General features: G+C 41.9%; 2 protein-coding genes across 5 annotated transcripts in view; both read right to left on the reverse strand.

The window, feature by feature from the left end:
* The window catches only part of nup214 (nucleoporin 214), an 82823-nt gene extending 75357 nt beyond the window's left edge, over positions 1–7466 (reverse strand). For all 4 annotated transcript variants that reach the window (XM_082170496.1, XM_082170494.1, XM_082170495.1 and 1 more), the window contains exons 1-3: positions 7276–7466; positions 5673–5868; positions 1282–1433 (exon numbers count right to left, since the gene is read on the reverse strand). In XM_082170496.1, coding sequence (XP_082026622.1) covers positions 1282–1433; positions 5673–5868; positions 7276–7317 — 390 coding nt within the window. In that variant the 5' untranslated portion in view covers positions 7318–7466. The remainder of the gene's footprint in view (positions 1–1281; positions 1434–5672; positions 5869–7275) is intronic.
* Positions 7467–8472: 1006 nt separating this feature from the next.
* The window catches only part of nacc2 (NACC family member 2), a 41240-nt gene continuing 34928 nt past the window's right edge, over positions 8473–14784 (reverse strand). Inside the window, exon 6 of the mRNA XM_082170541.1 lies at positions 8473–14687. Within this exon, the coding sequence (XP_082026667.1) occupies positions 14224–14687 (464 nt within the window). The 3' untranslated portion in view covers positions 8473–14223. The remainder of the gene's footprint in view (positions 14688–14784) is intronic.

Consider the following 14784-nt stretch of genomic DNA (forward strand, 5'->3'; position numbering starts at 1 on the left):
GAGAGGTGTGTGTGTGAGGAGGAGGAGTGTGAGGAGAGGTGTGTGTGTGTGGAGGAGGTGGAGTGTGTGAGGAGAGGGTGTGGTGAGGAGGAGGAGTGTGTGAGGAGAGGTGTGTGAGGAGGAGAGTGTGTGAGGAGAGGTGTGTGAGGGGAGGAGGTGTGTGAGAGGAGGAGTGTGTGAGGAGGAGGAGTGTGTGAGGAGGGGAGTGTGTGAGGAGAGGACGTGTGTGAGGAGAGGAGTGTGTGTGGAGAGGTGTGTGTGTGTGTGTGTGTGGAGGAGTGTGTGTGGTGTGAGGAGAGGTGTGTGTGAGGAGAGGTGTCTGTGTGTGAGGAGAGGTGTTGTGTGAGGAGAGGTGTGGTGTGTGAGGAGGAGTGTGTGGAGAGGTGTGTGAGGAGGAGAGGGTGTGTGTGTGAGGAGAGGTGTGTGTGTGAGGAGAGGTGTGTGAGGAGAGGTGTGTGTGTGAGTGAGGAAGGTGTGTGTGTGAGGAGAGGTGTGTGAGGGAGTGTGTGTGAGGAGGAGGTGTGTGAGGAGAGGTGTGTGTGTGAGGAGGAGGAGTGTGTGAGGAGAGGTGTGTGTGAGGAGAGGTGTGTGAGGAGAGGAGTGTGTGAGGAGAGGTGTGTGTGAGGAGAGGTGTGTGTGAGGAGAGGTGTGTGTGAGGAGAGGTGTGTGTGTGAGGAGAGGTGTGTGTGAGGAGAGGTGTGTGTGAGGAGAGGTGTGTGTGAGGAGAGGTGTGTGTGAGGAGAGGTGTGTGTGTGTGTGTGAGGAGAGGTGTGTGTGAGGAGAGGTGTGTGTGAGGAGAGGTGTGTGTGAGGAGAGGTGTGTGTGAGGAGAGGTGTGTGTGAGGAGAGGTGTGTGAGGAGGAGGAGTGTGTGAGGAGAGGTGTGTGAGGAGGAGGAGTGTGTGAGGAGAGGTGTGTGTGAGGAGAGGTGTGTGTGAGGAGAGGTGTGTGAGGAGAGGTGTGTGTGAGGAGAGGTGTGTGTGAGGAGAGGTGTGTGTGAGGAGAGGTGTGTGAGGAGGAGGAGTGTGTGAGGAGGAGGAGTGTGTGAGGAGGAGGAGTGTGTGAGGAGAGGTTGTGTGAGGAGGAGGAGTGTGTGAGGAGAGGTGTGTGTGAGGAGAGGTGTGTGAGGAGAGGTGTGTGAGGAGAGGTGTGTGAGGAGAGGTGTGTGAGGAGAGGTGTGTGAGGAGGAGGAGTGTGTGAGGAGAGGTGTGTGAGGAGGAGGAGGAGGAGTGTGTGAGGAGAGGTGTGTGAGGAGGAGGAGTGTGTGAGGAGAGGTGTGTGACCTTTTTGAGGAGCGTGCGCACGTCGTAGAAGTCCAGCGTGAGGTCAGAGGATTCGCTCGCTCCACACACACACAGCGTGAGCTCATCACTGCTCAGGGCCATGTGATGCATCGCCACGGCAACAGTCACCGTCGCAGCGCTCGAACACTCGACTGATGACACACACACACACACACACACACACACACACACACACACACACATCAGTCTGATCGCACTCACACCCACAGATTATAGGTTTTACACAAGAGGCATCATTTCATCAATAAGAAAGCTATAAAAGCATCTAGAATGTGTGCCATGTTTAGCATAATATTTTTTTTCTTTTACTTCTCTTGGCAAAACATTTTCATTAAGTAATATTATTTTTCTTGTTGACTATTGAACTATAATTTGTTTATTGTCTGAAAGTTTGTCTGTTTTTGAATCTTATGTTTGTTAAAATTTGCAATAAAAAAAATGAATCCCCCAAAAATGTAATAAATAATATTAATAATACAAAAGCATTAAACTCGGCATGAAACTGAAGTTGTGCTGGTCTTCTCTCCTCTATTGTGTCGTATATCAGTCAAACTCTTCAGGAACAAGAACTAATGTGGGCGGGGCTTGATTGTGTCTGTGTGGAGATGATTGGATGGTTGTGGTTTGCTATTGGCTGATCTCAAGTGAGTGACAGGTTAAAGCCCCGCCCACATCATCAGAGAAGAGAAGTTCAAACGACTCCACAGTATTCCTGCACCCCATGATGCTTTGCGTGAATTATGGGTGTAACTTTCGTTAAGCTGTAAACGACCAGTGAAAGACTCGCTCTATGAATGTGACAATATATTTTTAAAACTGTGTAAAATGACATTACATTCCTCTACTCACTCTTCAGCCAATGAACATTAAAGGGACATTTAAAAGTGTAAAAGCATCAACAAGGGACTTTCAACAGACTATGAATAACCACAAGAGTAATCTTTCCACAGCAATCAGACGGTTAAACATCACTATAATAATATATATATCTGTATTATGTAACTTATGTTGCCTTAATAAAAACATTTTTATTAACTTCAGCATTACTTGATACTATTTCAAAGTGATTTCCGTCATTTTGACAGATTGTAAATAGCCTTTACCTGTGAACACAAACCTGGAAAGAGACGCGGATTTGAGGAGAAAAACGAGAGATTCTTCGTGCATTCCAGGGAATTATTAATGGCATATATCGTAAATTAAATCGGGAGAACAGAACACAGATGTGCAGAATATGTCGTCCTTTTTCATATTATTACAGCGGAACACAAAGGGGAAAAAGAGGGTAATCATGAGGAAAAGAGAGAGCGACTGAAGAGATCTCGCCATAGATACTCTTGTTATAACACGTCACATTAAAATAATACCAAGTACAACGTTATTCTCATGTTATTCTCAAATAGATCATGAAGGAAACCTGACGGATCAGCTTGATTTGTTGGGCAACCTTATGACCTGAAACGATTCGCTTCAGTCTTCTTACCGGAAGTGCCTCCCATAATTCAAAACGCAGTAAAGATCAGGAATACGGTGGATATAATACAGTGATGTCTGATTTGTAACCAGGATTGCTTGGGTCCTAAGCTGGGACATGTGACCGGTCCCGAACCCTTTCTCCAGCTAACTCCAGCTCCTGGTGTTCTCCGAGTGCATCCTAACCCTAACTCCAGCTCCTGGTTCTGGTGTTCTCCGAGTGCATCCTAACCCTAACTCCAGCTCCTGGTTCTGGTGTTCTCCGAGTGCATCCTAACCCTAACTCCAGCTCCTGGTTCTGGTGTTCTCTGAGTGCATCCTAACCCTAACTCCAGCTCCTGGTTCTGGTGTTCTCTGAGTGCATCCTAACCCTAACTCCAGCTCCTGGTTCTGGTGTTCTCTGTGTGCATGAGTCTCACCGGTGTGGTTCTGGTGTTCTCTGAGTGCATCCTAACCCTAACTCCAGCTCCTGGTTCTGGTGTTCTCCGAGTGCATCCTAACCCTAACTCCAGCTCCTGGTTCTGGTGTTCTCTGAGTGCATCCTAACCCTAACTCCAGCTCCTGGTTCTGGTGTTCTCTGAGTGCATCCTAACCCTAACTCCAGCTCCTGGTTCTGGTGTTCTCTGAGTGCATCCTAACCCTAACTCCAGCTCCTGGTTCTGGTGTTCTCTGTGTGCATGAGTCTCACCGGTGTGGTTCTGGTGTTCTCTGAGTGCATCCTAACCCTAACTCCAGCTCCTGGTTCTGGTGTTCTCTGTGTGCATGAGTCTCACCGGTGTGGTTCTGGTGTTCTGTGTGCATCCTAACCCTAACTCCAGCTCCTGGTTCTGGTGTTCTCCGAGTGCATCCTAACCCTAACTCCAGCTCCTGGTTCTGGTGTTCTCTGTGTGCATGAGTCTCACCGGTGTGGTTCTGGTGTTCTGTGTGCATCCTAACCCTAACTCCAGCTCCTGGTTCTGGTGTTCTCTGTGTGCATCCTAACCCTGACTCCAGCTCCTGGTTCTGGTGTTCTCTGTGTGCATCCTAACCCTAACTCCAGCTCCTGGTTCTGGTGTTCTCTGTGTGCATGAGTCTCACCGGTGTGGTTCTGGTGTTCTGTGTGCATCCTAACCCTAACTCCAGCTCCTGGTTCTGGTGTTCTCCGAGTGCATCCTAACCCTAACTCCAGCTCCTGGTTCTGGTGTTCTCTGTGTGCATCCTAACCCTGACTCCAGCTCCTGGTTCTGGTGTTCTCTGTGTGCATGAGTCTCACCGGTGTGGTTCTGGTGTTCTCTGAGTGCATCCTAACCCTAACTCCAGCTCCTGGTTCTGGTGTTCTCTGTGTGCATCCTAACCCTGACTCCAGCTCCTGGTTCTGGTGTTCTCTGTGTGCATGAGTCTCACCGGTGTGGTTCTGGTGTTCTGTGTGCATCCTAACCCTAACTCCAGCTCCTGGTTCTGGTGTTCTCCGAGTGGATCCTAACCCTAACTCCAGCTCCTGGTTCTGGTGTTCTCTGTGTGCATGAGTCTCACCGGTGTGGTTCTGGTGTTCTCTGAGTGCATCCTAACCCTAACTCCAGCTCCTGGTTCTGGTGTTCTCTGTGTGCATCCTAACCCTGACTCCAGCTCCTGGTTCTGGTGTTCTCTGTGTGCATGAGTCTCACCGGTGTGGTTCTGGTGTTCTGTGTGCATCCTAACCCTAACTCCAGCTCCTGGTTCTGGTGTTCTCTGTGTGCATGAGTCTCACCGGTGTGGTTCTGGTGTTCTCTGAGTGCATCCTAACCCTGACTCCAGCTCCTGGTTCTGGTGTTCTCTGTGTGCATCCTAACCCTGACTCCAGCTCCTGGTTCTGGTGTTCTCTGTGTGCATGAGTCTCACCGGTGTGGTTCTGGTGTTCTGTGTGCATCCTAACCCTAACTCCAGCTCCTGGTTCTGGTGTTCTGTGTGCATCTTAACCTTAACTCCAGCTCCTGGTTCTGGTGTTCTGTGTGCATCTTAACCCCAACTCCAGCTCCTGGTTCTGGTGTTCTCTGTGTGCATGAGTCTCACCGGTGTGGTTCTGGTGTTCTGTGTGCATCCTAACCCTAACTCCAGCTCCTGGTTCTGGTGTTCTCTGATACCCCTTTTCCACCAACAAGAACCGGGTGCTGGTTCAGAGCTAGAGCTATTGCCAGTTCGGAGTTGGTTCGACTGACGAACCGGTTTGCGTTTCCACCGGCCAGAGAGCCACAACAGAGCTATATCTTACGTCACTGCATACGTATCATGTTGCCCAGCAAAGCTAGTGCGGCAGCGCCAAACACAAACACACCAGACTTGTTCGAGATGCATCGGCTTCTCGCAGAACGATCAGCACATGAAATCAAAGCGATCAAAAAGCACAAGGAGTCGTATGATCTCCAAACACTCCCGCAGCTCTGATCGGTCCACGCTGCTCCGATGCATCTCGAACAAGGCATCAACAATAATAGACGTTGCGTTACTATGGATGCTCATGGGTTTGCGAAAATAAATCGGCATCCAAACACGGCGAATCCAACGCGTTCGTGCAGCTCGCCGTAACTATAGACGGATATTATAATCGAGCTGCTATTAGCTCGACTAGCTGCTATTTAAAAATGGCGGTCACAAGTTTCTCTTCAGTCTTGTTGGCCACGGTAACCCCGCCCCCAGCCTCTGACGCAAGCGGTTCTTTCTTGGCTCCGTTCTAGACCCTGCAATGATTTGGTGCTACTTAAGAACCAGTTTTACTGGTTCGGAGCTGGTGCTTTGCCGGTGGAAAAACAAAGAACCGATTTGAAACTAGGCTCTGGCTCCGAACCAGCACCAGCTCTGCCTTGGTGGAAAAGGGGTATGAGTGCATCCTAACCCTAACTCCAGCTCCTGGTTCTGGTGTTCTCTGTGTGCATGAGTCTCACCGGTGTGGTTTGGGTTTCCCTCCTGCCGCCCCGCTGCGATGACGTCTCTCGTCCAGAACACCTTCAGCGCTCGCTCTCGGCCCGCGAACGTCAGGCCGTACTTGTTGGAGACGCAGAGGAGACTGGAGCGCTGCTTCGGCAGATCCACACACGCCTCGAACACACGGATCTTCTTCATCTGACGGAACTGGAAGTCCTGGAGGGAGAGATGATTGACAGGCTTATTATCACTGCATGTACACTACCAGACACAAGCTGTGGATCGGGAAGATGTTTAATGTTTTTAAAAGAGTCTCTTCTGCTCACCAAGGCTGCGTTTATTTGATTAAATAAAAAACTAAAAAAAACTGTAATATTGTGAAATATTATTCTAATGTAAATCATCTGTTCTCTATGTGAATATACAGTAAAGTGTAATTTATTCCTGTGATCAAAGCTGAATGTTCAGCATCATTACTCCAGTCTTCAGTGTCACATGATCCTTCACAAATCACTCTAATATGAGGATTTGATGCTCAAGAAACATTTATGATTATTATCAGTGTTAAAAACAGTTATTTACATTTTTATTCCAGGATTCTTTGATGAATAGAAAGTTATAACAGAATAGAAACAGCATTTAACTGAAATATAAAGGTTTTGTAACATTAAACTCTACCGTTCAAAAGTTTGGGGTCAGTAATAATTTTCATTTTATTTTTGGGGAAAGAAATGAAATAAATCAATACTTTTATTCATCAATAACTAAACTGATCAAAAGTGACTTATAATGTTACAAACGAATCGATTACAGATAAATACGGTTCTTTTGAACTTTCTATTCATCAAGAATTTGTACACCACAGTTTTCAACACTGATAATAATCATAATCAGCATCAAATCCTCATATTAGAGTGATTCCTGAAGGATCATGTGACACTGAAGACTGGAGTAATGATGCTGAACATTCAGCTTTGATCACAGGAATAAATTACACTTTATTATATATTCACATAGAGAACAGATGATTTACATTGTCATTATATTTGACAATATTGCTATTTGTAGTTGTTTTGTATTTGTAATGAAATAAACCCAGCCTTGGTGAGCAGAAGAGACTCGTTTGACTGGAAGTGTAAAGTTATATAATAATGATCATGTGACAGAAGTGAAACTGATTTCATTTTATAGCACGAGTGACTTTATATCTATTACATTTCTTTAAACTTCAGATAATCGAGTCCAATAATATCAGTCATTATGAAATGAACCTACATGTGGATAATCTGATGGGAAGATATTGAGAAGTTATGACACTTTATATACATATTTATATTAATATATAAGTCCGCAATAGCTCTAATGTAACTTACCTGTGTATTTATAATATTTGACTCATTAAAATCTTTAAGGATTAGAGATATTTTACACAAACTACACTACACCACTTTATAAGAGAGAGTAAACACATTCACACACGCACGAACTACATGTTTTCAAACGAACTATATAATCTATATCTGCCAGAGAACGTTGTGATAGTAGTAACTTATAAGTAGTAGTAATAATAATACTGTTAATAATAATAATAATAACAACAACACTAGCCGGTCAGTGTCTCACCTTCATCTCTCTCTCTGGAATCGAGTCCGGATCGTCTCCCATCTTCACTGAGATTCCCCCTCGGGTCGTCAACGGCAGTAACGAGTAAATATGCAGGTATTACGTTATTAATGAGGAATTAATGAAGTTATTCTGCTCATCTCAAACTCTCTGCGTGTTAGCAGGAACCCGCGTTGAACTTTGGCAGGAAGTGACGCGTGTTTTGAAGCGGAAGCGTGTGTCGTGTGCATCTCGCCAGACAGTGCCCTCTGCTGGCCAAACGCTTGAACAATATATGTCATGTACAAACAAACATGAGCTGATAATTAATAACCAATAATAATACAGAGCTTTTCAATCTTTCAGGCACAGATATGAGCGGGACCCCATCCTACAGTGTAAAAAATTGCTTTATATTAATATGTATAAAGACACAATTTAGGCTATATTATTGTGAAAAATGAATGTGTAAAAATACTTTATTTATTTTAGTTTTGCTCTACATTTTTCCACTGCATTCCCTAGCAGACCCAATTTATACTGTGAAAAATAATTAGATAAATATATGTAAAATATTACTTATTTTAATATTTCATTTATACAAGTAGAAATACATACAGTATATATTTATTTATTTTTTACAGCTCAACTCTAGATTTTTCCATGAGTATTCCTTGTATTCCCCCGCAGACCCAATTTATACTGTGACATATAAATGTTATACTATAAATATGTGTAAAATATTATTTGAATTTTTTTTTTCTATTATGGTACATTATTCGATTTTTTTCTACTCACAATATATTATTTATTTTGAACTTATTTGTATTTATTTTCGACAGTTTCTCTAAATTTTCCCACCGGATTTCCTTGCGGCCCCTGAAGGTCCCGCAATTGAATTCATAATGCATAATAACGTGATAATAAACTGTAAACCGTAAGTATTTGTATTTCTATAATGGATGTGTCAGTGCAAAAGTGACAATATTTGATCATTAAAAGTCTATTTAACGCATTTAACATTAAACTGTTGTCTCTGACAAGGAACTACTTGTTTTATGAGCAGCAGGATAATCATATTCATCCGCACAGAGCCGAAGCACAACCACAAGTGTTCTTCCGCGAAATGCATGCAGTTCTGTGTTTTAACCACTAGAGGGACACAAGAAGTCACATCGTGCACTTTTCAAAAGAAACAAGCATCACACAACACAAAGACACTGGGAATTAAAGAGATTTTATTTGTGACATATTGCAGTAGACATAATTGTTTCTTAGTTCAATAAAAAAGCAGTTTAATGGTTTATTATAAACTCTCGTAAGGAACCTGTCTTTAATGCAAAGCATGAGAGCGCGCATCGCTACAGGCAAAGCTCGAGCTGTCGTTCTTTGAGTCGGTGTGTTCAGACGAGAAACACACTGAGTAGCAGAGATCCTGAAAACACTTCTTCCTCTGATTGTCGGCGCTCAAGGCTTTAAAGCTCCCAGTGAATTTATTTCACACGAACTGTGAGGCGTTTAAAGTGCTGCCGTTATTTACAAGGGGAAACACACACACACATACACGCACACGCATAGTGCGCATGCGCAGACGCGACACCAGCATGCAGAACAGCAGAGAATTAATGCGCGTATTAATTTGAATAATTAAACAGTAAGTCATTCGGTTGCACAGAGGAATATGCAATTACACTGCAATGCTGTGGCGGATGGGCGAATCCTCGGGGTGTTTCCACTCCAAAATCAAAGGAATGAAACATGAAAGGATCATTTGCATGAAGAAAATGAAACCCATTTTTTAGGACCAAGAATTTTTTTGCATTGCTGGGTCATTCCTACAGTCCCCATGAAACAATACTGCATATTTCACATAAAATGTTGATCAACCACATGCATAGATGTACCCAGTTAACACAAATTCATTATTAGTACCTAATTAAAGCTGCAGTCTGTAACTTTATTCGTGTTCAAAATGTATATAATAAGTACATCATGAATCCATTTTCCAACATGTGTTTTTGTCTAATCCTGAATCACTACGGTACGCCGATAAAAAGTGTTTATACACGGACTATTTTAGACTGTGTGCGTGACTCGTCATATACACAGAGAGAAGTAGTTCCGGCTACAATGTTCCTCCGCGAGACGAATGTTGATCTGATTATTAACCGCTAGAGCACCAAAAGTTATGTACTGCAGCTTTTAAAAATAACTTTTTGAAGCACTTGACTGGCAAATTTCCATATCCTCAATCATGTTTTATCAACTCCACTTTGAAATAAAGATAAAGGCTATACATATATTTCTAATAAAATTAGCAATTTTGAGTATTACATTTACATATTCTCTTTGACAACTCCAGGAACAAAGTAAGAATCAGTCATAAACTTATCTCTTTTTTCCTATATTTTTTTTAGAAGATCTTATCTAATAGTGTATCGATTTATACTGGACATCAAAATGTTTGCTTGATAAAAAAAAAAAAAAAAAAAAAGATTTGATATAACTATTAAAATTCTTCCTAAATGTAAATCATCTGCTAGCGTGTTGTTCTTTCCTAGCTAGTAATGGGCTTTATGAGCTTAAAACATCCACCCTGTCGCATTGTTAAAATGTCATGTAACAGGGCGGACAAACTTACTCAGAATTATTAGGCGACACTAGCCTGAGCTCGACCAGTGTGTTTCTATGATAGACATTACAACTCATAATATATCATTTAAATTTTTTCTTCAACGACTGCAGGAATGACCCTGCTTGATTTTCTTTAAGGCCCATTCACACCAATAACGATAACGATACATTAACGCACGATATCGTTCTGTTTATTACACGCGCCTGTCTCTTTAAATGCGCGCGCGCTCTTTAAAGCAGGCTGGATTCTGATTGGCTGTCAATGTTTTTATCGTTTATCGGCTTGAAAAAAAAGATCGATCTGAAAGTGATTCCAGAGACATTTCTCTGTGTCATTCTCGGTATAGTTGTGCTGTGGACTTTGCTATTCTTTTTCAGATCTATATCTTTATATTTAGATCGATTTTTAACACTATATCTTCATCGTTATAGCTGGTGTGAACGTGCCTTTGTGTGTGTACGCATTCTTTCATTACGAGATTCACCAGAAAACGGCTGTTTTTACTACATTCAAAGGCCGTTTCCGTGATATTTGTTCTCGGGCAGCAGCCAAACAAACACTAACCGATACACATGAAATGATGGACTGATTTGTGACTAACATGATCAGTTTGACAAGAGTTTGCATTTCATATTCATCATGTGGAGCTGCTCAGACACAAACACTCGTCTCTCACTCTCACAGACAAACTAAACCTCTCACATCTGTGCAAAAGCTTTACATTAGCCATTATTAGTGCTGATATCTGGGAAGTGCGCGAGCTTCTACTTACAGAAATCGATAAATTAGCACGTTTACATTCATTCGAAAAGCCACAACAACAGGTTGGCGAAGGACATTCTCCCATATATATATATCCACTTCATCTAGTGCAACATTGCGCATGAATTTAGAGCCACATACTAGGCTTGAAAAATAAAACAATTTACGTAAAAGGTTGGCATACAGACGCACGTTTCTTTTCGCAGGGGTTTCTGGGTAAATAATGACATCCCGCCTTATTTTTCCACATGTGTCTGGCTTCCGGTTTCATCCGTTTCCAGTTAGTTTTTCTGTACAAACACAATTTGATATTGCAAACTGGTATATTCGAACTATATTATTTTAATGTTTTGTTGTTAATTCCTGAAGAATCCGTCATTCACATGCGTTGAAAAATAAGGCGGATAAAAGACGTGCTTGACAACACTAGTGTAAAGAACTGGCCTTATAGTGATCATATATTAGTTCCAGCACATTTTAGTGACTCGTCCTACCTTTAGAAATGTATTGCGATCGCTCTAAATAGTCACAGACTACATAAACATGAAATCTAACAGCATTAATCGCAGCAGACATCTGTCAACGATCCATCCGGCAGTTCTGGTCAGAATCTTCAGGTTTGTAGAGCTTATAAAACAACACAGCTGATGAACAACAAACAATTTCATGACTTTTTTTTTGCATTATTTCCCACACCGTCTTCACGGATGAAGGTTTGATCATTATTATAAATAAACCCAGACAGCAACATAGTGTCGGCCCACATCTGGCCCAAGGTTATCTCCACATCTGGCCCACGGTTATCTCCACATCTGGCCCAAGGTTATCTCCACATCTGGGCCGACACTATGCCTCAAGGCTGAGTTGTAGTTATGATGGTGTCAATAGTCACAATAAGGCACAAGTTCTTCAGTCTCTCTGTGAGATACGAGTCGGGCATCTTTGATGAAATAATAAAATGATGCTCGGGCTACTGATGATAAAACAGCAGAAGAGAGTGAAGATGATGTTTATCATCTAGTGTTGATTAGAATCATGACAGCTGTCAATCAACAGCACTGACGAGGCACTTTAACAACCGACAGTGCAAAATAAACCAGATCGAATTATTGATGATTGAAGATGGACTGCCGTAACCTCGACACACCTGGAGATTCTGACGACTACAGATAAAGACACAACGCTCTTAAAGTCTCAGTCAGTTGTTTTGCATCATTAAATAATGTGTAAGAGGTTACACTACTGGTCAAAAGTTTGGATTTTGTCAAAGAAGAAATATTTTTTTTTTATCAATATTCACATTTTTGTGAAAACGGTGATATACCAGCATTACATTTTTTAAAGGATTTCATTCAATTGATTTAAAAAAAAAAAAAAGTATATATATATATATATATATATATAAATAATGATTTCTGAAGGAAATACTTTTTACTTTTTAAAAAATCAAAATAATGAGCTAGAAGAGAGACTTTCAAAAACATTCCAAATTATATTCCAAACTTTTGACCACTAGTGTAAATCAAATGAATATTTGTCATTAATAAAACACAGACAAACAGATCAAGTGCTTTCCGACCCGGCTCCTGCAGAACTGCCAACAACACACACACATGTGGAGTCTCTTAAGGCCAAAGGTCATCGTGATGTTCGTGTCTCATAGTTGGACTGAAGGGCTCGTTCTGTTAGTGTCCTCTAGACTAGTGCATGTCGGGAGTCTTCAGCAGCTCTTCGTGTCTCAGATCGCTCCGTTCCAACATCTGCGTTCCTTACACCAGCAAGTGCAAAAGGGGATGAAGCCAGCCGGAGCATTCGAGAGGAAGCCTCGTCGTTCAGGGTTCAGTTTCAGGGATGCAGGGTATCAGGGTTACATCGAGGCTGAGAGTTCGGATCAGGTTTGGCATGCATGCAAGCGGTGGAAGAGAGCGCACATTCATCCGTTCGTCTGACGTCATGTGAGCGTTCAGATGGTCAGACACACACAGGAATCTGAAGCATGATGATGAACACCAAACATCCCTTCAGATTCAAACGCTTCGAGATCATCGATGAATCTCACAAAAGAACATGAAAATTAAATCAGATTCTCATTATCAGAATGTAAAATAAATCATTGCATTAATGAATGATTAGGATACAGTACTCTATTATGTTTGCATTGTACAGTAGTGGCCAAAAGTGATGGACAATCGACATCTTCATCTTTATTCAAGTATTATTAAAAATTGTGTGCTTGGAGTCGATTGTGTTATTTGTAATAGACACTCAATGGAAGATGACAAATTGTGCAACATCATTTTAGGAAATTATGAACACATGCAACCACAAATGAAATATTAATAACTCATTATGTTGTAATCAGTGTATGCTTGTTTTTCTATGCATATTTTTTTTTCTTCATAATTTTGTTAAATACCTCAACCAAGTTTAGAGTTTTGTTCTTCCCTCATATTTAAAATATATCCAATATTTCCCTCATATTCCGATGGTCTAATCCTTATAGGGTCATTAAAAACCTCCAGACATCACTTTTTTGGCCACAACTGTGTATATTACTGTATAATAATTACTAATTATTTTTAAACATTTATATATTTATTCACATATTTTTATTACCAGTTTATTAGATTAATAATAATATAATGGGATACATTTTTTGTTTTGAATTTTGCATGTTTTGAATCCAATCTGATTTAAGATTCTGATATGTTTGATCATATGAACCCTAAACGCGTCACATGTTTGTTTACATGGAGGATTTTCCCTCATTATTTGGATGCATGTAAACGTCAATGTTAAAGGCTTCATTTTCTTTTTGCAAAATACAGTCCTAAGTGTTTCCCCTCTTGATTTTGGGATGTAACGTGATCCGCTCCTGCTTTTGCGAGATTCACCGCGAGATATTTATGGCAAAGTGATCTCAAGAACGGACCATGCGAAGCGTAATATGATGTTTCACAATGAAGGTTATTTCATCACTTCTGCTTTCCATCGTCCAGATGATTTTCAACTTGAAATACTAGTTTCCAGGAAAGTGTGTTTCTTCACGAGCGCAGACGCCTGTGTGTGTTTGGCTTTCTGAATGCACAGATTCTTCCCTTCAGCATGTATTCACACGGTGGATATGAACTGAAAGGTGGTTCCTGGAGTCACACTGCAAAAAGAGCTTTTCTTACTCAGTATTTTTATCTTGTTTTCAGTCCAAATGTCTAAAAACACTTAAATCAAGATCCGTTTACTAGATGAGTAAAATGTCATACGATTTTATGTCTTGTTTTCTGGGGATATAAATAAAAATTAAGTGATTTGTTGCTTACAGAACGCATCATTATCTGCCAATGGGGTAAGAAATAATAATAATCTTAATTCAAACAGAAACAAGATTATTTTGATTAGCCCATTGGCAGATAATTTTGCTTGTTTTGAGAAAAACAGAAAACAAGACATAATATCATATAGCATTTTACTCATCTAGTAAATGCATCTTGATTTAAGTGTTTTTAGACATTTGGACTGGAAACAAGACAAAAACACAGAGTAAGAAAAGGCATTTTTGCAGTGCATGAAGGAACTCACTGCCCGTTTACTCTCAGGCCGTCTACAAACTCCGCCTCCTCCTCGTGCTCCTCAGGGGGCGTGGCCACAAAGGCCCCGCCCCCAGCTCCGGGCTTGACAGGCCCCGCCCCCATTGTCCCATCAGCGCTGTCATTCTGAGCTTCTTCTTCTTCGTCCTCGTCCTCCTCTCCGGGAATATCCACGCCGTCTCCATCCAGTGTTAACACAGTTCTGGCGGGTCGTTTGCGCTCGAGACGCGGCTCCAGATTCAGGCCCGGGGGAAGCAGGTTCTCGAAGGGCATCTGAACGCCCAAACCCACGCCCGCGACCGAACCCTGATACACCTCCATCCCGTCCGGCAACATGGACTGGATCTTGGGAAGCCAGCGCTTGCGTACGCGACGAGCGTTGGTGCACATATCAGCCGCGATGACGTTCATCTCGCTCTCCTTAAAGTTGGGCGCGAAGTTCTGACAGTAAACTGAAGGAAAAACAGAACGTTATTAGGAGATTTAAAGGGGTGGTTGATTATGATTTGACTTTTCTAACTTTAGTTAGTGTGTAATGTTGCTGTTTGA

The sequence above is a fragment of the Leuciscus leuciscus genome, assembly GCF_965113295.1.
Source record: "Leuciscus leuciscus genome assembly, chromosome: 5".
NCBI lineage: Eukaryota > Metazoa > Chordata > Actinopteri > Cypriniformes > Leuciscidae > Leuciscus > Leuciscus leuciscus.